Source organism: Petromyzon marinus, chromosome 36 (genome assembly GCF_048934315.1).
Source record: "Petromyzon marinus isolate PM22_M1 ecotype Great Lakes invasive population chromosome 36, UKy_Petmar_22M1.pri1.0, whole genome shotgun sequence".
In the NCBI taxonomy this organism is placed as follows: domain Eukaryota; kingdom Metazoa; phylum Chordata; class Hyperoartia; order Petromyzontiformes; family Petromyzontidae; genus Petromyzon; species Petromyzon marinus.
The window spans coordinates 12743107-12768090 of record NC_133702.1 but is presented as its reverse complement, the minus strand read 5'-3'; the positions used below and the strand labels follow the sequence as shown (position 1 = coordinate 12768090).

The 24984-nt window shown below is 53.7% G+C and overlaps 1 protein-coding gene across 3 annotated transcripts in view; it reads right to left on the bottom strand.

Annotated features, from left to right (window-relative positions):
• Nucleotides 1–24984, bottom strand: part of LOC116949463 (pendrin-like) — a 176738-nt gene that overhangs the window by 100576 nt on the left and 51178 nt on the right. For all 3 annotated transcript variants that reach the window (XM_076072136.1, XM_076072135.1, XM_076072134.1), the window contains 5 exons: nt 15710–15820; nt 15288–15478; nt 9570–9734; nt 8296–8448; nt 7680–7762 (listed from right to left, as the gene is read on the bottom strand). In XM_076072136.1, coding sequence (XP_075928251.1) covers nt 7680–7762; nt 8296–8448; nt 9570–9734; nt 15288–15478; nt 15710–15820 — 703 coding nt within the window. The remainder of the gene's footprint in view (nt 1–7679; nt 7763–8295; nt 8449–9569; nt 9735–15287; nt 15479–15709; nt 15821–24984) is intronic.

The window sequence follows — 24984 nt, the reverse complement described above, 5'->3', positions numbered from 1 at the left end:
TGGGAGACAGAAATCTTTCTGATTGAGAGGGGGTCAAATACTTATTTCCCTCATTAAAATGTAAATCATTTTTTTACATTTTTGACATGCGTTTTTCTGGATTTTGTTGTTGTTGTTATTCTCTCTCACTACCATTAAAATTATAGACTGATAATTTCTTTGTCAGTGGGCAAACGTACTAAATCAACAGGGGATCAAATACTTTTTTCCCTCACTGTAAGTAAAGACTTGTTAGTAAGTAAAGACTTGTCCCTTGCTTTTTATTCGACGCGTGTGCGGCGATGGCACAGCCATCGATTGAGGGTTGAAATCAAACCGCGTTGTGTGATCGGCATCGCGCTCGCTGAAGGTGAATTCCTGAAGGGAAGTCGTGGACTGTATACGCAACTGCGCACAATTCTGCGAGTCACTTATAACTGCTTTGCCGTTACTTATTGCCAATTATGGACTCAGACTATTGTCCTATCATCTCATAGAGTCCCTGGCACTTAATAATATGCTACACGGTGGCAGTGGGTGTCGCAAAATGCCGATTTATTACTAATGAATCCCAATTATCCGATCGAAATGAGGGATTTAGATCGGATCATTGAGGGGGGGGGGGGGGGGGGGACACGTGCCACCCCCCCCCCCCCCCACTGGCACTGCCAGTGCCAGAGAAGTGAAAAGTTATTTCATTGGTGAATGCTGAATTTGATTGTCGTTAGCCTTGTCAAAATAAATTATATTTTTCTTTAACTTTGTTTTCCTTTTGAAAATATTACTGGGGGCCTCACAGTACCTGTAGCCCAGTGGCCTCACAGTAGCTGTAGCCCAGGTGGCCTCACAGTACCTGTAGCCCAGGTGGCCTACACAATCTGAATCCGGCCCTGCCTGGATGCTGCTACTGCTGTTGCGCCTGTGCAGTGCCCGTTCTTGACGAACCATTGCTGCGGGTGCGGTCGTCTGGAAAATGAACGCAGCTCGGCTAAGGGCGGTCCCCGCTTTTTTGTTTGTTGAACGTCGTGACAATGCTCGTCGAGGTCGTGGAGGGTTACGACGTTTAATTTGCATTGGCATCAGCATGAGTACATGGCCTTGGTGGTGATGCAATGGATCCATTGCTGCCCTCGTACCGCGAGAGGGCGGCAGAGGGCCGCGGGAAGGCAGTGGGCAGCTGATCCCTGGTGGGGGGGCCGAGGGGGTTGGGGCGCGGGGGGCCACTGGGAATGCAAATGAGCCAGCGGCGTTCTGCATGGCAGTAATTGAATTGTAGAGGTCATCAGTTTAAAATGAAAAGTCAATGTCTGGCCCCTGCCTTGCCGCATGTAATCGTTGCATGGTACACAGAGTTCGCGGATCTGTGTGTGAGGGTGTGTGCGTAGTGTGTGAGCGTAGTGTGCGTAGTGTGTGAGCGTAGTGTGTGTGGTGCTCTGCCCTTTATTTAACCCGGAGATTAAGCAAACCCATTGAGCCACATTGAGACAATACTGACTCTCTGCACTGCGTGTCCACGTGTGTAGTGTGTGTCTAATGTGTGTAGACTGTGTGTGTGTTGTGTGTCGTGTGTGTGTGTATACTGTGTGTGTAGTTTGTGTGTAGTATGTGTGTAAGGGGCCGTCCATAAATAACGTCACACACCGGGGGGGGGGGGGGGAAGGAGATCAGACATTTGTGACTATGTGTGACGAGGGGGGAGGGGGGGTTTGAGAAATGTGGCGTCACATCAAAATGCGCAACTTTAAATACATTTTAATTAATTTTTATTATTAACTATTTGATTATTTAAATTTACTAAGGCCACCTTTGATTTATTCCATGAAGGAGCATTTTTCTTCTCCATGGGAGAATGGAGAAGCATACATTTTGTAAATGTTTTGAATGATTGTTATTAAACATTTTGATTATAATGATTCTACCAGGGATTTTCATTCTGTGGAATGAATATGTGATTGTTATAATTGTACTCTCTGTTCTACTACAAAGTTTCAAGTATTTTTTAAATAGTTATAATTACTTTTACTATTTAATAATTTTAAGAGAATTCCAACGTAATATTCTGCACATCTGCAGTTTTAGTTAGACGATGAATATTGTCAAGTGAATTTTATGCTAAATTTCAGCTTTCCAACGCCTTTTTAATAAATGATTTCTCCTACATCAGAGTGCAGCGCCACATTAAATACGCACTACAATGACAATAGATTAAAGTTATTTGAGGCATGTTTTATTTTCCAAATGGAAATATGGTTTGGGGGGGGGGCAGAGCTTTTGTGACGTCATATTTGAGGGGGTCTGACTTTTTGTGACGCCGTGTGACGAGGGGGGGGAGGGATAAAAAAATCGGCCAAAATCGCGTGACGTCATTTATGGACGGCCCCTAATGTGTGTGTGGTGTGTGTGTGGTGTGTGTGTGGTCTGTGTATAATGTGTGTGTCGTCTGTGTATACCGCGTGTAGTGTGTGTAGCGTGTGTAGTGTGTGTGTAGTGTGTGTGTACTGTGTGTGTAGCACGTGTAGTGTGTGTGTAGTGTGTGTGTACTGTGTGTGTGTAGCACGTGTAGTGTGTGTGTAGTGTGTGTGTACTGTATGTGTGTAGCACGTGTATTGTAGCATTGTGTAGTGTGTTTGTACTGTGTGTGTGTAGCACGTGTAGTGTAGCATTGTGTAGTGTGTTTGTATCGTGTGTGTAGTGTGTGTGTAGTGTGTCGTGTGTGTAGTGTGTTTGTACCGTGTGTGTAGTGTGTTTGTACCGTGTGTATAGTGTTGTGTGTAGTGTGTGTGTAGTGTGTGTGTAGCGCGTGTAGTGTAGCGTGTGTAGTGTGTTTGTATCGTGTGTGTGTAGTGTGTGTGTAGCGTGTGTGTAGTGTGTGTGTAGTTTGTACAGTGTGTGTAGCGTGTGTAGTGCGTGTGTAGTGTGTGTGTAGCGTGTGTAGTGTGTTTGTACCGTGTGTGTAGTGTGTTTATACCGTGTGTGTAGTGTGTGTGTTGTGTGTGTGTGTGGTATGAGTGGTGTTGTGTGTGTAGTGTGTTTGTACCGTCTGTGTATGTGTAGTGTGTGTGTAGCGTGTGTGTTGTGTTGTGGCGTAGCGATCAGCGCGTACTAACATCAGTTGCGGCAGGGCATTGTGCTGACTTCAATACCCCCTCAAAGCACTTGCCCCAAAAGTTTGTTAGGGATAGAGGGGGGACCTTTGTCTTTGTCACGGTGATGCTGAGTGTATGAACGTGTCACTGTGCAGGTGAGTGTGTGAATGTGTCACTGTGCAGGTGAGTGTGTGAATGTGTCACTGTGCTGGTGAGTGTGTGAATGTGTCACTGTGCAGGTGAGTGTAGTAATGTATCACTGTGCAGGTGAGTGTGTGAATGTGTCACTGTACAGGTGAGTGTGTGAATGTGTCACTCTGCAGGTGAGTGTATGAACGTGTCACTGTGCAGGTGAGTGTGTGAATGTGTCACTGTGCAGGTGAGTGTGTGAATGTGTCACTGTGCAGGTGAGTGTATGAACGTGTCACTGTGCAGGTGAGTGTATGAACGTGTCACTGTGCAGGTGAGTGTGTGAACGTGTCACTGTGCTGGTGAGTGTATTGATGTGTCACTGTATAGGTGAGTGTGTGAATGTGTCACTGAAGGTGAGTGTAGTAATGTATCACTGTGCAGGTGAGTGTGTGAATGTATCACTGTGCAGGTGAGTATGTGAATGTATCACTGTGCAGGTAAGTGTGTGAATGTGTCACTGTGCAGGTGAGTGTGTGAATGTGTCACTGTGCAGGTGAGTTTGTGAATGTGTCACTGTGCAGGTAAGTGTGTGAATGTGTCACTGTGCAGGTGAGTGTGTGAATGTGTCACTATGCAGGTGAGTGTGTGAATGTGTCACTGTGCAGGTGAGTGTAGTAATGTGTCACTGTGCAGGTGAGTGTGTGAATGTGTCACTGTGCAGGTGAGTGTGTGAATATATCACTGTGCAGGTGAGTGTTGTAGTGTGTCACTGTGCAGGTGAATGTGTCACTGTGCAGGTGAGTGTGTGAATGTGTCACTGTGCAGGTGAGTGTGTGAATGTGTCCCTGTGCAGGTGAGTGTGTGGATGTGTCACTGTGCAGGTGAGTGTGTGAATGTGTCACTGTGCAGGTGAGTGTAGTAATGTGTCACTGTACATGTAAGTGTGTGAATGTGTCACTGTGCAGGTGAGTGTGTGAATGTGTCACTGTGCAGGTGAGTGTGTGAATGTGTCACTGTGCAGGTGAGTGTAGTAATGTGTCACTGTGCAGGTGAGTGTGTGAATGTGTCACTGTGCAGGTGAGTGTGTGAATGTGTCACTGTGCAGGTGAGTGTATGAATGTGTCACTGTGCAGGTGAGTTTGTGAATGTGTCACTGTGCAGGTAAGTGTGTGAATGTGTCACTGTGCAGGTGAGTGTGTGAATGTGTCACTGTGCAGGTGAGTGTGTGAATGTGTCACTGTGCAGGTGAGTGTAGTAATGTGTCACTGTGCAGGTGAGTGTGTGAATGTGTCACTGTGCAGGTGAGTGTGTGAATGTGTCACTGTGCAGGTGAGTTTGTGAATGTGTCACTGTGCAGGTGAGTGTGTGAATGTGTCACTGTGCAGGTGAGTGTGTGAATGTGTCACTGTGCAGGTGAGTGTGTGAATGTGTCACTGTGCAGGTGAGTGTGTGAATGTGTCACTGTGCAGGTGAGTGTAGTAATGTGTCACTGTGCAGGTGAGTGTGTGAATGTGTCACTGTGCAGGTGAGTGTAGTAAGTGCAGGCCTCATAAAATTTGAGACTTTTCCAAAAATAAGTCCGGATATCTCAAAATCAAGTCAGTGGCGGTCTCAAAACTAACGAGGTTGCGCGAGGATGGCGAGCAAGGGCAAGGGCAAGAAGTCGACGCCGTTGCAGAAGTCGCACGCCCTGGAATACGCGCTGGAGATCGTCTCGACGGAGGCCAATGGCGACGTGACCGTCCGGTGCAAGTTCTGCCTGCACGAGGGCCGCGACGTCGTGGAGGTCAGCATGGCAGGGCGCGAGCGCAAACATCGCAGCGACATCCAGTACTTCAGGAAGCCGTTCGCTGCGTTCAAGCATCGCAGCCACCACGAGGGGCAGCACGCGTCCTCGTGGACGAAGCACAAGGACCTGTCGGTTGAGGAGAAGAAGCACTACTTCGACGGGCTCGTCAAGCTCACCAACACGCTGCACCACCACATGGACCTGGCTACCGACACACTGCAGTTCTTCATCAGTGCCGCCATTGTCGAAACGACGATTGTCGGCGACCTGTTCTTTCGCGATGACGAGCAGCTTGACGACATTGACGACGACCAGGGCGAGGAGAACACAGCCGACGCGGTCCGCAAGAAGCTTGCCAAGAAGCAGAAGGAGAAGGCTAATGCGATGAAGCTGTTCGTTCAGGAGGAGGACAAGGCAGTCTACACGGTGACGATCAAGGACGTGCTGCGGTTCGACTTCGCCATGGACTACTTCGGCATCAACATCGGCCTGTCGTCCCGACAGACGGCAGCGGTCATCCAGAAGGCCAAGGACCGGACCAAGACGGCGAAGCTCACTGGCATCAACGACGCCATCGTCGTGCAGTACACGCGCATCCTGGTCACCGTCCCGCTGTAGGAGATCGCGGTCATCCTCGATGACGAGAGCGTTTTGGCCATGTCGTTGGCTGGCGACGGGAGCACGCATCGCGGCCAATCGTTCTTCGACCCGCGCGTGCGAGTCTGCTATCGCGGCGAGCTGGTCAACTTGCATCTCGTCGCGATTCCGATGTTCAAACGTCATTCCGCGGTCAACATCTTCAACTTGATCGCCAAGTTCATGGACGCGCTCTACCTCAAGTGGCGCGCCAAGCTGATCGGCATGTCGTCGGACGGTGAGAACACAATGACGGGCCGTCATGCAGGCGTCGTCACCCGCATCGTCGCGTGCGCCGAGAACAACGTGTTGCGCATCTGGTGCATGCCGCATCAGATGGACATTGTCGTGAAGGCGGCGGCCGAGGGCATTGACGACGGCATCTGGGTCAAGCAGGCCTACACGTACTCAGTCTACCTGCACGCGCAGGACAACCTGATGATCAAGATGAACGTCAAGTGCCCAAAGAAGACGTTGCGATGGGTGCATCTCGACCGCCTGCTGACGCTCTACAAGTCGTACCGTCGCCCGATCATGGAGTACACCAAGGACAAGCGCCCCGACATGCTGCTGGTCGGATCGCTCATCAGCATGTTTAGCATCGAGAACATACAGCCGCGCAACGACGATGACGACAGCAAGGACGACGACTACGTGCCCTACGAGTCACTGCACATCCCGGTCGATGCGATCGTGGAGCACATTGAGAACTAGTGCTCGTTCCCGAGGGATTGCCACGAGCGCCTGGAAGCAGCTGACCAGAAGGATGTGCTCAAGCACGTCGCCATATACGCGATGACGCTCGTCATGGGCCTGCAGTCGATCAAGGCCGAACGGGACGGCGTCAATCAGGCCCTGGAGAAGGATGCGCCGTCTGTGCTGCCCGCGCAGCTGGTCAAGCTGCGCCATGGCACGTTCCTGAAGGAGGCGCTTGACCCCTACCGAAAGCATGTCTCTGAAGTCTGGACCGAGGAGAGCATCGATCAGATCGAGGCAGAGCACCGCGAGCTGGTAATGCTGTACAACTCGGACACGATCCTGCGCAACGCCATCGACAAGCACATCGTCAAGACGACCTTCAGCGACGCCTGGGCCTGTGCCCCGAGTCGATTTGAGCGCCTGCGCTCGTTCTGCGGCGGCTTAGCGACCGTGTTTGCCATCACGTCGTCGGTCGAGTCGGACTTTTCCATCCTCAAATGGGAGCTGGACGACAACCACACTGCGCTGATGCACCTGTCGCTGGAGGGCATATTCCAGGCCAAGCAGCGTGTCCTGCTGCAGACACTTCTCGGCTGAAATACAACGACCTCCAAAAATAAACCGGGCGGCGTCTCAAAACTAAGCTAGTTTTGTTAAGTTTCAGATTTCTCAAAACTTGTGAGGCCTGGTAATGTGTCACTGTGCAGGTGAGTGTATGAATGTGTCACTGTACAGGTGAGTGTGTGAATGTGTCACTGTGCAGGTGAGTGTGTGAATGTTTCACTGTGCAGGTGAGTGTGTGAATGTGTCGCTGTGCAGGTGAGTAGGTGAATGTGTCACTGTGCAGGTGAATGTGTGAGCATGTCACTGTGCAGGTGAGTGTGTGAATGTGTCGCTGTGCAGGTGAGTGTGTGAATGTGTCGCTGTGCAGGTGTGTGAATGTGTCATGGTGCAGATGAGTGTGTGAATGTGTTACTGTGCAGATGAGTGCTGTGGAGATCTATGCCATGTGAGTGTGAGTATATCTCTGTGTAGGTGTGCGACGGGTTGCGGTTGACGTGTTGCACTACGAATCCGGTGACCCGAGTTCCATACCCGCCTGTGGCACATATGTTATATTGTCCTGGGCCTCCCATAGGTCGACTCAGCCCTACATGAGTACTTCAATGAATACCTGGTGCGGTGTATAAATATCCGCAACTTGGGGGAGACAAAGGTGGCCGGGCGTGGCGTTGGCCACTCACCCCCGGCCTTAATTGCTACTCGCTAACAGAGGTTTCCTCCCAAAGAGTCTGTTAAAGGTAATATGCGGGAATGGTTGTCTTTGTGTGTCACCACAAACAGCAGCACGCACGCACCCCTTTGGGATGTCGCGCACCACATCCACCCCAAATCGCCCCTCCAAGTCGGCTCCGTATGACACTGCGGTCGCCACCACAGTCTGAGCACGCACACAGACGCAGCAGGGTCACGGGGAGCTAAGGGTCACCGGTCAGAGAATGCGTTCAGGGGTCAGACACTTGGGTCAGGGGCCATATGACGGGGTCGGGGCCATATAATGTGGTCAGATTAAGGGGTCATAGGATCAAGAACTGTGTACAGGGTCAGGCATCATATACAGGGTCAGAGGTGAGAGACAGGGCTCACGGTTAGAATCAAGGTCAGGGGTCAGGCATGCAGGGGTCAGAGACGAGGCCAGGGGGGGCACGAGCAGGGTCAGACACGGGATTAGGGGTCAGAGATAGGGCAGCAGGGTCCCTGAAAGGGCAGGGGTCGAAATGGGGGCAGGCGGTGTGGCACAGGAGGGAGGATGATGATTATTATTTTTTACTCCTCGCTATGCATTATGCATGCAGCCGTAGGCGGTGTGCATGGTGCGTGCGCTCGGCCCGCGGGGACCCTGTGCGCGCGCGGCGGTGCAGTTAATTGTGATTAATTTGCTCGCGCGATTCACGCTCGCGCCGGAGTCCTGACCACGAGCAGCTCGACCGGGATGGGCACGGGCAGTCGGCGCGCGAAGCGCTGGTTAATCTCCTTGGCGAGGACGGCGATGACGATGCAGATGATCGAGGTCACGACGTCGGCCACGTTGCTCTGAGGCAGTCGGGAGAACACCTCGATGATAGCCTAGGGAGATGCACAGGTGCATGGGCGGGCGCGTGGGCGTACAGCTGCATGGAAGCACGGACGAGTGGGATTAGAGGCGTGAACCGACGCTGCCGTGCCATGAATAATCTGACAAAGCCGTAACGTGTCCCGGATGATCACGTGCGGGTGATCACGTGCGGGGAGACACGGCTGTGTGGGTCGATATTTTGCGTCATCAAACACTGCACCCCATTGGTGGTGGAGCAGTTGTGCAGGGAGTCGAGAGGTTCCCATACCTGAGCAGTGTGCTTCTGATCAGTTCCAGTTTCACATGAGAAGTCTTACTCTGAATCAGTCGAGAGGCATTATCTTATCGGCTGCGCAATGCTGTGTGGATACTACCTGGTCTGTCGCTCCACACGAAGCTTCGGGTCTTCTCGGCCACAGTTATGCCTTTCCTTTTCTATTTTTGCAAAAATGTGGACCCTGCTCATGGAACATCTGCACCAATTAGAAACATTCAGGCTGGCCTGCCTATGATCCATCCATTCTCGAGCAGAACGGGCTCGAGAAGAGATGGCGTGATGTGGTACAGGAGGATGTGGAGCTGAGTGGACTTGCCGATGACTGGTATCAGCGGTGTCAAGATCGGCCTCTGTGGAGGAGGCTCGTGAAGGATGCTCGTAGGCAGTTGAAGGCAGTCGCCTTCCAACAACAACAGAGCAACACTCACAACAACGAGCAGAGCGCCGGGCGGCTAAAACACAGCAAGTTGGCACGGTAGGGAGGCACAGTTCATGCAGCTGCATCAGCTCATCTCAGTCGACCCATGACACCTGAGTCTGTCCCGTGACCTCCTGCCAGTAAACCTTCGAAACTTCTCGTGGCTTTAAAGTCCACATTGTCTGGCACAACCCCCGTGGTGACGTCACTACCACTTCGTGGCGAATGACGATCATCGGAACCGGTCCTGGACCTCCCCTAGGTCGAGTCAGCCTTAAATGAGTACCTGGTGTGTGTAAACATCGTCACTGGGGAGACAAAGGTGGCCGGGCGTGGTGTTGGCCATCCACCCTCTCGTGCGCCATGCTGGCCTTCGCTGGTGCTCGCTAAGAGCACTTGCCCTAACAGTGTGTGTGAGCTGACTGGCAGATGCTCACGTAGATTGAGGCGAAGGGGCCGCTGTATGAGGGCACAGAGAGGCCGAAGAGGTACTTGAGCTGAGACACGAGGACGTGGAACGCGGCCGCCGTCATGAAGCCACTGACGAGCGGCGACGACAGGAAGATGGAGACGAAGCCGACACGCAGCGCGCCCAGACACAGCTGGGCATAGAGACACAGAGACAAAGATCCCTCGTGTGTAGCCTTTAACGGACTTTTGGGGCAAGTGCGACGGCCACTATTCGTCACAAAGTGGCAGGGGCGCCCACCATGGTTCTTGTGCCAGGCTAACTGCACCTGGGGGCCACGTGACACGTCGCAGGCTCGCAGACAGGAGGTGACGGGATAGACGAAGGCGTTATGGTTTGACTGGCTGACGTGACTGGCAGATGCTTACACACACAGACATGCATACACCTAAACACACACGCATACACCTACACACACACATGCGTACACCTACACACACACACATGCGTACACCTACACACAGACACATGCATACACCTACACACACACATGCGTACACCTACACACACACACATGCGTACACCTACACACCCAGACACATGCATACACCTACACACACACACATGCGTACACCTACACACAGACACATGCATACACCTACACACACACATGCGTACACCTACACACACACACATGCGTACACCTACACACCCAGACACATGCATACACCTACACACACACACATGCGTACACCTACACACACACACATGCATACACCTACACACACACATGCATACACCTACACACACGTACACCTACACACACAGACACATGCATACACCTACACACACAGACACATGCATACACCTACACACACACATGCTTACACACACACACATGCATACACCTACACACACATGCAACAACAACAACAACCGCCATTCGCCACTAAGTGGCGGTGACGTCACCACGATGCTTGTGCCAGGCTATGTGCACCCTGAGGCCACGTGAAGTGTCGAACGCCCGCTGGCAGGAGGTCACGGGGCAGACCCAGGTGCCACGGGTCGACTGACTGAGATGACTGGCTGATGCACCACCTGTGCCCCCTACTGTGCCAACCTGCTGTGCTTTAGCCACCCGGCGCTCCGCTCGTTGTTGTGAGCGTCGCTCCTCCGCCCTCCGTTGTTGTTGGAGGGCGACTGCCTCCAACTGCCCAGTAGCATCCTTCACGAGCCTCCTCCACAGAGGCCGATCTTGACACCGCTGGTACCAGTCATCGGCAAGTCCACTCAGCTCCACGTCCTCCTGTACCACATCACTCCATCTCTTCTCTAGCCCGTGCCGCGCCCGCTTAGCCCCCTCAATCCGGCCAAACAAAAGCTGTTTCGGCATGCGGTGGCTGGGCATGCGGGCTACATGACCCAGCCATCGCAGCCTTGCCTGCCGGAGGAGCTCACCGATGGGACCCTGCCCAGATCTTTCAAGGATTTGTGAGCTCCTCACACAATCCAGTCTGGTTAAACCCAGGATGGATCGTAGGCAGGCCAGCCTAAATGTTTCTAACCGGCGAAGATGTTCCATTAGGGGGGTCCACGTTTCGCAAGCGTAGAGAAGGGAGGGAATGACCGTGGCCGAGAAGACCTGAAGCTTAGTGCGGAGCGACAGACCAGGTAGCTTCCACACAGCGTTACGCAACCGATGAAAAGATATTGCCGCTCGACTGATTCGGAGTGAGACCTCTGCTGTTAAACTGGAGCCAGTCATAAGCACACTGCCCAGGTATGGGAAACTCTCCACTCTCTCCACAACTGCCCCATCACCGATTGGGAGTTGTGGGGGTTGAGTGTCCGATGGTACAAAATACCCAGGCAGGTGCTTAGTTTTGGTGGGGCTGATGGTAAGGCCCCACCTCTTAGTGGCACGCTCCAGTCTCAGCAGCAGCGTCTCCAACTCCTCCTCTGACCGAGCAGCTATTACCAAGTCATCAGCATACATAACGTGGTTGAGCATTAGGGAGCCATCCCTTGACCGCACCCGGGCATCGATTAGCCTCCCATTATATCTGTACCATATGGAGATTCCCCCGGTACAGCTATTGAAGGCTTCACGAACTACGTGGTCAAAATAGATGTTAAATAATGTGGGAGCCAGAGGACATCCCTGTCGCACCCCAAGGTGTACAGGGAATGGCTCTGACTCCCGGCCACGTAGTTTTACCCGGGCCCGCTCACCATCATGAAGGTCCTTAATGATCGTGAGCAGAGGGTCAGGTACTCCAAAAGCACGAAGAACGACCCAGAGCCCAGGCCTACTGATGGTATCATAGGCCTTGACCAGGTCAATAAAGCAGAGATGTAGGTCTTGTTGGAATTCCCTACACCTCTGCTGTAGCAGACGGACAGAAAATATGGCATCTGTGCAGGACCGCCCTTTCCTGAAACCGCATTGGGGCTCCGCAAGCCTCTCCTCAGCGTGCCTGGCAAGGCGATGCTGAATAATCCTTGCCAGGACCTTTCCCGGCACACTGAGGAGTGAGATGCCCCTGTAGTTGTTACAGTCTGTGCGGTCCCCCTTCTTAAAAAGGGGGACCACCAGGGCATCCTTCCAATCCTGCGGAACCCGTCCAGTGGTCCAGACTGTTGTTATGATGTCATATAGGGCAGTCTGTGCACAAACGCCACCCTCCCTCAGCATTTCGCTTGGGAGATCATCTCTGCCCGCTGCCTTTCCTGGTCTCAGACTCCGGATCGCCTTCAATACTTCCTCAGCAGATGGCACCTCAGCCAGCCACTCACAGGGGGTGACTTCATCCAATATTTGAGGCACCGCAGCCTCAGCAGGGTCATCCTCACTTTGTGCCACGATGTTTTCCTGGCTGAGGGATTTTCCCTCCCCCAGGACCTCACAGAAATGCTCAGCAAATCTGCGAACCTGTTCCTGGGGGTCGGAAATTGGATCACCGTTTTTTCCCCTAATGATGGTAATAGGTGTGGCGCTGCAGGTTACTTTTTTGATGGAGTTAAATAGAGATTTGTGATCACGGGCCACTGAGGCAGACTCCATCTCCTCAGCAACCCGCGACCACCACCCATCCTTGCAGCGCCTCACGGCTCTCCGAACCTCCGAGCGAAGGCTGCGGTAAGCCTCCTCATTCTCTGACGTGGGATTCTGTAGCCGATGACAGTGGGCCTGTCGCTTTTTCTCAACCATCGTGAACAACTCCTCTGTCATCCAGGGTGTCTGGGGAGGTCTGGACCACGTACCCAAAGCAGCCATTGCAGCTGCATGAGTCACAGTCCTAAACCTCGCCCATTTACCCTCGACATCAGGAGGAGTCGGGGACGATGCCAATCCCAGCCGCAAGCGATGATGAAATTCTCGCTTGCAACTTTCATCAGATAACTGAGACCAGGCCACTTTAGGTTGGAATGGGGTCCTGGGTGTACACCCACCACCGGAGTGGAAGAATGGCAGGCGCATCTTACAGATGACTAGTCGATGGTCAGAGGGTAGATCAGCTCCACGGTAGGTCCTGGTGTCAAGGACATGGGCTCGCATTCGCTGGTCCGTCACTATGTAGTCCAGCAGATGTTCTTGCTTGGACCCGGCATGCATCCATGATGTTGTGTGGATGCGCCGATGCCGGAACAGCGTGTTGGTAATTACAAGCCCATGGGCTGCACAAAAATCTAGCAGCCTCCTACCGTTGTTATTGAGCTGATCTGGCCCATGCCCTCCAATCACTCCAGACCAGGTGCCGGTATCATGACCAACTCGGGCATTGAAGTCACCCAACATGATGACTCTATCCCGAGGGGCCACTTTAGCCAGCACCTGTGACAGGAGGTCATAGAAGGCATCTGACTCATCGGCTTTGCCTGCATCCCTCCACGGATGTTCATCTTCGGTGGGGGCATAAGTAACCACGACCACCATTCCTCGCCTCCGGTTGATGGGAAGGCGAGCCCAAAGTAGCCTGGGGCTTACAGCTTCCCACACCTCACCGCCACGCTCCCACGCCCCCTTCATTCTTTTGTTCAAAAGAAGACCCACACCCTGTTGTTTGGCAGTCTGGTGCCCCGAGTAGAGGACTGTCCACCCCTCATGGTGGCAGGAGCCAGAGCCGGTCCACCGGACCTCCTGAATGCCGCATAGATCCAGGCGGTACCGGTCCAGCTCCCGACAGAGGAGTGGCAGCCTCTCCTCTGCAGTGAGCGTTCGAACATTCCACGTGGCCAACCGTAGTGGCTTTTCGTTGTTTCTGGAGTAGCCCCGAGGGTAGGTATTCAATCTCCTGGCTCCGCCAATTGGGGTTTGGCCAGGAGACGTCATAGACGCCTGGCCCCCCGGGGCCTCCGGCACAAGCTTAGTTGTTACATATTTCAGTTTAATTCGTAGTTTCGTGGTAATTAATTGAAGGTGGAGGGGTTACCAGCCCCTCGCACCCGTCCAGAGCCCCCGTTTAGCCCCTGTGGTGGACACATATGCCATGAGGGGAGGAGCCAATCAAAATTGGATCTCCCCCCACAGCGCTGTCCACGACAGAGTTGCCCATCCGGCACCGCGAGGAGGTAGGGGGTTGTTTTGCCGGACATGCATACACCTACACACACACACATGCATACACCTACACACACAGACACATGCATACACCTACACACACACAAATGCATACACCTACACACACATACACCTACACACACAGACACATGCATACACCTACACAAAGACAAAGATCCCCCGTATAGCCTTAACAGACTGTAGGGGCAAGTGCTGTTAGCGAGCACCTATGAAGGCCGGAACGGTACACGAGGGGGTGGGTGGCCAGCACCACGCCCGACCGCCTTTGTCTCCCCAGTGGCAATGTTTTTATCCACCGCACTAGGTACTCATTCGAGGCTGAGTCGACCTAGGGGAGGCCCGGGACCGGTTCAGATAATCGTCATTGGTGTTGGCCGTGAGCGGGAATCGAACCCGGGTCGCCAGGTTCATAGCGCAGCACGCTAACCGCTACACACACACATGCTTACACACACATGCTTACACACACATGCATACACCTACACACACACATGCATACACCTACACACACACATGCATACACCTACACACACATGCATACACCTACACACACAGACACATGGATACACCTACACACACACATGCATACACCTACACACACACATGCATTCATTTAGGCAAAGCCATGTGTAACAATAGTAATACTCGATGGACTTGTCAACACCAACACGCTGCTCTGGCATCGGCGCACCCAACACATCTTGGGTGCTCGCTGGGCCCAAACAAGAACATCTGTTGGATGTTCTGTTGGATGTTCTTGTTTGACGCACGCACACAGATCCATGTAGGAGAGCGGTAGTGTAGGGGTTAGTGCGCTGCGTTACGAACCCGGCGACCCGAGTTCGATTCCCGCTCAAGGCCACCAACACCAGTGAGTGACAATTGTCTGAAACGGTCCTGGGCCTCTCTGAGGTCGACTCAGCCTCAAATGAGTACCTGGTTCTGGTGTGTAAGCACCGCCACTGGGGAGACAAAGACGGCCGGGCGTGGTGCTGGCCACCCATCCGCTCGTGTGCCGTTCCGGCCTTCATAAGATGCTCATTAACATCACTTGCCCCAACAGTATGTTAAGGCTATACGGGGAATCTTTGTCTTTGTAGCACACACCTACCACGTGTTATTGGCACGTGCACCCCATGCACCCACCACGCGTCCCCGTCTCACCTGTATGATCCCCACCAGGCAGGTGACGCTGGCAGCCACTGCCACTCGCCGCGCGTCCATGTCGCTCGGCGTGGCCACGGTGGCGTTTCCCAGGGTCCCGTTTCCCGTCTCCAAAGCAACTGCCCCCCCATCGTCGGGGACCAGGCGGACGGTCACGGTGCCAACCATGAGGCTGACCACGGGGAAGAGGCCTACAAGTGGCAGCGAGGGGTCGAAGGTGGTAAGGACGCGTGGGTGAGTGAGGGTGGGAGTGGGAGGTGAGAAGAAGGTGGGTGAACGACTGAGTAGGCGAGCGAGTGGTTCGGTGAGCGACTGAGTGACCGAGTAGGTGAGCGACTGAGTGGTGAGCGGCGGCTGAATGACTGAGCGAGCGAGGAGGTGAGCGACTTGGCGGCTGAGTGAATTCGGGCGTCCACCCTCACCCACGGAGATGTGGCGGGACGTGCCGAGCAGGCAGTAGACGAGCGGGGGGTAGAAGGACGAGTAGAGGCCATTCACGGGGGGCACCAATGCCAGCAGGGCGTACGCGAGCCCTGGAGGTTGGGGGGGGGGGGCACGGGCAGAGAGGGGAGGGAGAGGGAGGGGAGGAGGAAGCTGCGGGATTGAAACAATCCTGGGGAATGCAGCAAGCGTCAGCTAGATGGGACATGGGGTGGAGCGTGCTTGATGGGACATGGGGTGAAGCGTGCTTGATGGGACATGGGGTGGAGCGTGCTTGATGGGACATGGAGTGGAGCGTGGTTGATGGAACATGGGATGGAGCATTGTTTATGGAACATAGAGTGGAGCGTGTTTGATGGGACATGGGATGGATCGTGCTTGATGGGACATGGAGTGGAGCGTGCTTGATGGAACATGGGGTGGAGAGTGCTTGATGGAACATGGAGTGGAGTGTGCTTGATGGAACATGGGGTGGAGCATGTTTGATGGAACATGGAGTGGAGCGTGCTTGATGGAACATGGAGTGGAGCGTGTTTCATGGAACATGGAGTGGAGCGTGCTTGATGGAACATGGGATGGAGCGTGCTTGATGGAACATGGGTTGGAGCGTGCTTGATGGAACATGGAGTGGAGGGAGCTTCAAGGAACATGAGGTGGAGCGTGCTTGATGGAACATGGAGTGGAGCGAGCTTGATGGAACATGGAGTGGAGCGTGCTTGATGGAACATGGGGTGGAGGGTGCTTGATGGAACATGGTGTAGAGTGTGGTTGATGGAACATGGGATGGAGCGGGCTTGATGGAACATGGAGTGGAGCGTGCTTGATGGAACATGGGATGGAGCGTGCTTGATGGGACATGGGATGGAGCGTGGTTGATGGAACATGGAGTGGAGCGTGTTTGTTGGGACATGGGATGGAGTATGCTTGATGGAACATGGAGTGGAGCGTGGTTGATGGAACATGGGGTGGAGCATGCTTGATGGGACATGGGATGGAGCATGGTTTATGGAACATGGAGTAGAGCGTGCTTGATGGGACATGGCATGGAGCGTGCTTGATGGGACATGGAGTGGAGCGTGCTTGATGGAACATGACGTGGAGCGTGCTTGATGGAACATGGGGTGGAGAGTGCTTGATGGAACATGGGGTGGAGCGTTTTTGATGGAACATGGAGTGGAGCGTGCTTGATGGAACATGGAGGAGAGCGTGCTTGATGGAACATGGGGTGGAGAGTGCTTGATGGAACATGGGGTGGAGCGTTTTTGATGGAACATGGAGTGGAGCGTTCTTGATGGAACATGGAGTGGAGCGTGCTTGAGGGAACATGAGGTGGAGCGTGCTTGATGGAACATGGAGTGGAGCGTGCTTGATGGAACATGGAGTGGAGCGTGCTTGATGGAACATGAGGTGGAGCGTGCTTGATGGGACATGGAGTGGAGCGTGCTTGATGGAACATGGGGTGGAGAGTGCTTGATGGAACATGGAGTGGAGTGTGCTTGATGGAACATGGGGTGGAGCATGTTTGATGGAACATGGAGTGGAGCGTGCTTGATGGAACATGGAGTGGAGCGTGTTTCATGGAACATGGAGTGGAGCGTGCTTGATGGAACATGGGATGGAGCGTGCTTGATGGAACATGGGGTGGAGCGTGCTTGATGGAACATGGAGTGGAGGGTGCTTCAAGGAACATGAGGTGGAGCGTGCTTGATGGAACATGGAGTGGAGCGAGCTTGATGGAACATGGAGTGGAGCGTGCTTGATGGAACATGGGGTGGAGGGTGCTTGATGGAACATGGTGTAGAGTGTGGTTGATGGAACATGGGATGGAGCGGGCTTGATGGAACATGGAGTGGAGCGTGCTTGATGGAACATGGGATGGAGCGTGCTTGATGGGACATGGGATGGAGCGTGGTTGATGGAACATGGAGTGGAGCGTGTTTGTTGGGACATGGGATGGAGTATGCTTGATGGAACATGGAGTGGAGCGTGGTTGATGGAACATGGGGTGGAGCATGCTTGATGGGACATGGGATGGAGCATGGTTTATGGAACATGGAGTAGAGCGTGCTTGATGGGACATGGCATGGAGCATGCTTGATGGGACATGGAGTGGAGCGTGCTTGATGGAACATGACGTGGAGCGTGCTTGATGGAACATGGGGTGGAGAGTGCTTGATGGAACATGGGGTGGAGCGTTTTTGATGGAACATGGAGTGGAGCGTGCTTGATGGAACATGGAGGAGAGCGTGCTTGATGGAACATGGGGTGGAGAGTGCTTGATGGAACATGGGGTGGAGCGTTTTTGATGGAACATGGAGTGGAGCGTTCTTGATGGAACATGGAGTGGAGCGTGCTTGAGGGAACATGAGGTGGAGCGTGCTTGATGGGACATGGAGTGGAGCGTGCTTGATGGAACATGGGGTGGAGCGTGCTTGATGCAACATGGGGTGGAGCGTGCTTGATGGGACATGGGGTGGAGCGTGCGTGATGGGACATGGGGTGGAGCGTGGTTGATGGAACATGGAGTGGAGCGTGCTTGATGGGACGTGGGATGGAGCGTGCTTGATCGGACATGGGATGGAGCGTGGTTGATGGGACATGGAGTGGAGCGTGCTTAATGGAACATGAGGTGGAGGGTGCTTGATGGAACATGGGGTGGAGCGTGCTTTATGGAACATGGAGTAGAGCATGCTTGATGGAACATGAGGTGGAGCGTGCTTGATTGATCATGGAGTGGAGCGTGCTTGATGGAACATGGAGTGGAGCGTGCTTGATGGAACATGGAGCGGAGCGTGCTTGATGGAACATGGAGTGGAGCGTGCTTGATGGAACATGGAGTGGAGCGTGCTTCATGGAACATGAGGTGGAGCGTGCTTGATGGGACATGGGGCGGAGCGTGTTTGATGGGACATGGAGTGGAGCGTGCTTGATGGAACATGGGGTGGAGAGTGCTTGATGGAACATGGGGTGGAGCGTTTTTGATGGAACATGGAGTGGATCGTGCTTGATGGAACATGGAGTGGAGCGTGCTTGACGGAACATGGGGAGGAGAGTGCTTTATGGAACATGGGGTGGAGCGTTTTTGATGGAACATGGAGTGGAGCGTGTTTGATGGGACATGAGGTGGAGGGTGCATGATGGAACATGGGGGGGAGAGTGCTTGATGGAACATGGGGTGGAGCGTTTTTGATGGAGCATGGAGTGGAGCGTGCTTGATGGAACATGGAGTGGAGTGTGCTTGACGGAGCATGGGGTGGAGAGTGCTTGATGGAACATGGGATGGAGCGTGCTTGAGGGAACATGAGGTGGAGCGTGCTTAATGGAACATGGAGTGGAGCATGCTTGATGGAACATGGAGTGGAGCGTGCTTGATGGAACATGAGGTGGAGCGTGCTTGATTGAACATGGAGTGGAGCGTGCTTGATGGAACATGGAGTGGAGCGTGCTTGATGAAACATGGGGTGGAGCGTGCTTGATGCAACATGGGGTGGAGCGTGCTTGATGGGACATGGGGTGGAGCGTGCTTGATGGGACATGGGGTGGAGCGTGGTTGATGGAACATGGGGTGGAACGTGGTTGATGGAACATGGAGTGGAGCGTGCTTGATGGGACATGGGGTGGAGAATGTTTGATGGGACATGGAGTGGAGCGGGCTTGATGGGACATGAGATGGAGCGTGCTTGATGGAACATGGAGTGGAGCGTGCTTGATGGAACATGGAGTGGAGCGTGCTTGATGGAACATGGAGTGGAGCAGGCTTGATGGAACATGGAGTGGAGCGTGCTTGATGGAACATGGGGTGGAGCGTGGTTGATGCAAGATGGGGTGGAGCGTGCTTGATGGGACATGGGTGGAGCGTGCTTGATGGGACATGGGGTGGAGCGTGGTTGATGGAACTTGGAGTGGAGCGTGCTTGATGGAACATGGAGTGGAGCGTGCTTGATGGATCATGGGATGGCGCGTGCTTGATGGGACATGGGATGGATCGTGGTTGATGGAACATGGAGTGGAGCGTGCTTGATGGAACATGGGGTGGAGCGTGCTTGATGGAACATGGGGTGGAGTGTGCTTGATGGAACGTGGGATGGAGCGGGCTTGATGGAACATGGAGTGGAGCGTGAATAATGGAACATGGAGTGGAGCATGGCTGATGGAACATGGAGTGGAGCGCGTTTGATGGGACATGGGATGGAGCGTGCTTGATGGAACATGGAGTGGAGCGTGTTTGATGGAACATTAGGTGGAGCGTGCTTGATGGAACATGGGGTGGAGAGTGCTTGATGGAACATGGGGTGGAGCGTGCTTGATGGAACATGGAGTGGAGCGTGCTTGATGGGACATGGGGTGGAGCGTGGTTGATGGAACATGGGATGGAGCGTGGTTGATGGAACATGGAGTGGAGCGTGCTTGATGAAACATGGGATGGAGCATGCTTGATGGAACATGAGGTGGAGTATGCTTGATCGAACATGGAGTGGAGCGTGCTTGATGGAACATGGGGTGGAGCGTGCTTGATGGAACATGAGGTGGAGCGTCCTTGATGGAACATGGAGTGGAGCGTGCTTGATGAAACGTGGAGTGGAGCATGCTTGATGGAACATGGAGTGGAGCGTGCTTGATGGAACATGGGGTGGAGCATGCTTGATGCAACATGGGGTGGAGCGTGCTTGATGGAACATGGGGTGGAGCGTGCTTGATGGGACGTGGGGTGGAGCGTGGTTGATGGAACATGGAATGGAGCGTGCTTGATGGAACATGGAGTGGAGCGTTCTTGATGGATCATGGGATGGCGCATGCTTGATGGAACATGGGGTGGAACATGGTTGATGGAACATGGAGTGGAGCGTGCTTGATGGAACATGAGGTGGAGCGTGCTTGATGGAACATGGGGTGGAGAGTGCTTGATGGAACATGGGGTGGAGCGTTTTTGATGGAACATGGAGTGGAGCGTGCTTGATGGAACATGGAGTGGAGCATGCTTGATAGAACATGGGGTGGAGAGTGCTTGATGGAACATGGAATGGAGCGTTTTTGATGGAACATGGAGTGGAGCGTGCTTGATGGGACATGGAGTGGAGCGTGCTTGATGGAACATGGAGTGGACCGTGCATGATGGAACATGAGGTGGAGCGTGGTTGATGGGACATGGAGTGGAGCGTGCTTAATGGAACATGAGGTGGAGGGTGCTTGATGGAACATGGGGTGGAGCGTGCTTTATGGAACATGGAGTAGAGCTTGCTTGATGGAACATGAGGTGGAGCGTGCTTGATTGAACATGGAGTGGAGCGTGCTTGATGGAACATGGAGTGGAGCGTGCTTGATGGAACATGGAGCGGAGCGTGCTTGATGGAACATGGAGTGGAGCGTGCTTGATGGAACATGGAGTGGAGCGTGCTTCATGGAACATGAGGTGGAGCGTGCTTGATGGGACATTGGGTGGAGCGTGTTTGATGGGACATGGAGTGGAGCGTGCTTGATGGAACATGGGGTGGAGAGTGCTTGATGGAACATGGGGTGGAGCGTTTTTGATGGAACATGGAGTGGATCGTGCTTGATGGAACATGGAGTGGAGCGTGCTTGACGGAACATGGGGAGGAGAGTGCTTTATGGAACATGGGGTGGAGCGTTTTTGATGGAACATGGAGTGGAGCGTGTTTGATGGGACATGAGGTGGAGGGTGCATGATGGAACATGGGGGGGAGAGTGCTTGATGGAACATGGGGTGGAGCGTTTTTGATGGAGCATGGAGTGGAGCGTGCTTGATGGAACATGGAGTGGAGCGTGCTTGACGGAGCATGGGGTGGAGAGTGCTTGATGGAACATGGGATGGAGCGTGCTTGAGGGAACATGAGGTGGAGCGTGCTTGATGGAACATGGAGTGGAGCGTGCTTGATAGAACATGGAGTGGAGCGTGCTTGATGGAACATGAGGTGGAGCGTGCTTGATTGAACATGGAGTGGAGCGTGCTTGATGGAACATGGAGTGGAGCGTGCTTGATGAAACATGGGGTGGAGCGTGCTTGATGCAACATGGGGTGGAGCGTGCTTGATGGGACATGGGGTGGAGCGTGCTTGATGGGACATGGGGTGGAACATGGTTGATGGAACATGGGGTGGAACGTGGTTGATGGAAAATGGAGTGGAGCGTGCTTGATGGGACATGGGATGGAGCGTGCTTGATGGGACATGGGATGGAGCGTGCTTGATGGAACATGGAGTGGAGCGTGCTTGATGGGACATGGGGTGGAGAATGTTTGATGGGACATGGAGTGGAGCGTGCTTGATGGGACATGAGATGGAGCGTGCTTGATGGAACATGGAGTGGAGCGTGCTTGATGGAACATGGAGTGGAGCGTGCTTGATGGAACATGGAGTGGAGCAGGCTTGATGGAACATGGAGTGAAGCGTGCTTGATGGAACATGGGGTGGAGCGTGGTTGATGCAAGATGGGGTGGAGCGTGCTTGATGGGACATGGGTGGAGCGTGCTTGATGGGACATGGGGTGGAGCGTGGTTGATGGAACTTGGAGTGGAGCGTGCTTGATGGAACATGGAGTGGAGCGTGCTTGATGGATCATGAGGTGGAGCGTGGTTGATGGGACATGGAGTGGAGCGTGCATAATGGAACATGAGGTGGAGGGTGCTTGATGGAACATGGGGTGGAGCGTGCTTTATGGAACATGGAGTAGAACGTGCTTGATGGAACATGAGGTGGAGCGTGCTTGATTGAACATGGAGTGGAGCGTGCTTGATGGAACATGGAGCGGAGCGTGCTTGATGGAACATGGAGTGGAGCGTGCTTGATGGAACATGGAGTGGAGCGTGCTTCATGGAACATGAGGTGGAGCGTGCTTGATGGGACATGGGGTGGAGCGTGTTTGATGGGACATGGAGTGGAGCGTGCTTGATGGAACATGGGGTGGAGAGTGCTTGATGGAACATGGGGTGGAGCGTTTTTGATGGAACATGGAGTGGATCGTGCTTGATGGAACATGGAGTGGAGCGTGCTTGACGGAACATGGGGAGGAGAGTGCTTTATGGAACATGGGGTGGAGCGTTTTTGATGGAACATGGAGTGGAGCGTGTTTGATGGGACATGAGGTGGAGGGTGCATGATGGAACATGGGGGGGAGAGTGCTTGATGGAACATGGGGTGGAGCGTTTTTGATGGAGCATGGAGTGGAGCGTGCTTGATGGAACATGGAGTGGAGCGTACTTGACGGAGCATGGGGTGGAGAGTGCTTGATGGAACATGGGATGGAGCGTGCTTGAGGGAACATGAGGTGGAGCGTGCTTGATGGAACATGGAGTGGAGCGTGCTTGATAGAACATGGAGTGGAGCGTGCTTGATGGAACATGAGGTGGAGCGTGCTTGATTGAACATGGAGTGGAGCGTGCTTGATGGAACATGGAGTGGAGCGTGCTTGATGAAACATGGGGTGGAGCGTGCTTGATGCAACATGGGGTGGAGCGTGCTTGATGGGACATGGGGTGGAGCGTGCTTGATGGGACATGGGGTGGAACATGGTTGATGGAACATGGGGTGGAACGTGGTTGATGGAAAATGGAGTGGAGCGTGCTTGATGGGACATGGGATGGAGCGTGTTTGATGGGACATGGGATGGAGCGTGCTTGATGGAACATGGAGTGGAGCGTGCTTGATGGGACATGGGGTGGAGAATGTTTGATGGGACATGGAGTGGAGCGTGCTTGATGGGACATGAGATGGAGCGTGCTTGATGGAACATGGAGTGGAGCGTGCTTGATGGAACATGGAGTGGAGCGTGCTTGATGGAACATGGAGTGGAGCAGGCTTGATGGAACATGGAGTGAAGCGTGCTTGATGGAACATGGGGTGGAGCGTGGTTGATGCAAGATGGGGTGGAGCGTGCTTGATGGGACATGGGTGGAGCGTGCTTGATGGGACATGGGGTGGAGCGTGGTTGATGGAACTTGGAGTGGAGCGTGCTTGATGGAACATGGAGTGGAGCGTGCTTGATGGATCATGAGGTGGAGCGTGGTTGATGGGACATGGAGTGGAGCGTGCTTAATGGAACATGAGGTGGAGGGTGCTTGATGGAACATGGGGTGGAGCGTGCTTTATGGAACATGGAGTAGAACGTGCTTGATGGAACATGAGGTGGAGCGTGCTTGATTGAACATGGAGTGGAGCGTGCTTGATGGAACATGGAGCGGAGCGTGCTTGATGGAACATGGAGTGGAGCGTGCTTGATGGAACATGGAGTGGAGCGTGCTTCATGGAACATGAGGTGGAGCGTGCTTGATGGGACATGGGGTGGAGCGTGTTTGATGGGACATGGAGTGGAGCGTGCTTGATGGAACATGGGGTGGAGAGTGCTTGATGGAACATGGGGTGGAGCGTTTTTAATGGAACATGGAGTGGATCGTGCTTGATGGAACATGGAGTGGAGCGTGCTTGACGGAACATGGGGAGGAGAGTGCTTTATGGAACATGGGGTGGAGCGTTTTTGATGGAACATGGAGTGGAGCGTGTTTGATGGGACATGAGGTGGAGGGTGCATGATGGAACATGGGGGGGAGAGTGCTTGATGGAACATGGGGTGGAGCGTTTTTGATGGAGCATGGAGTGGAGCGTGCTTGATGGAACATGGAGTGGAGCGTACTTGACGGAGCATGGGGTGGAGAGTGCTTGATGGAACATGGGATGGAGCGTGCTTGAGGGAACATGAGGTGGAGCGTGCTTGATGGAACATGGAGTGGAGCGTGCTTGATGGAACATGGAGTGGAGCGTGCTTGATGGAACATGAGGTGGAGCGTGCTTGATTGAACATGGAGTGGAGCGTGCTTGATGGAACATGGAGTGGAGCGTGCTTGATGAAACATGGGGTGGAGCGTGCTTGATGCAACATGGGGTGGAGCGTGCTTGATGGGACATGGGGTGGAGCGTGCTTGATGGGACATGGGGTGGAGCGTGGTTGATGGAACATGGGGTGGAACGTGGTTGATGGAACATGGAGTGGAGCGTGCTTGATGGGACATGGGATGGAGCGTGCTTGATGGGACATGGGATGGAGCGTGCTTGATGGCACATGGAGTGGAGCGTGCTTGATGGGACATGGGGTGGAGAATGTTTGATGGGACATGGAGTGGAGCGTGCTTGATGGGACATGAGATGGAGCGTGCTTGATGGAACATGGAGTGGAGCGTGCTTGATGGAACATGGAGTGGAGCGTGCTTGATGGAACATGGAGTGGAGCAGGCTTGATGGAACATGGA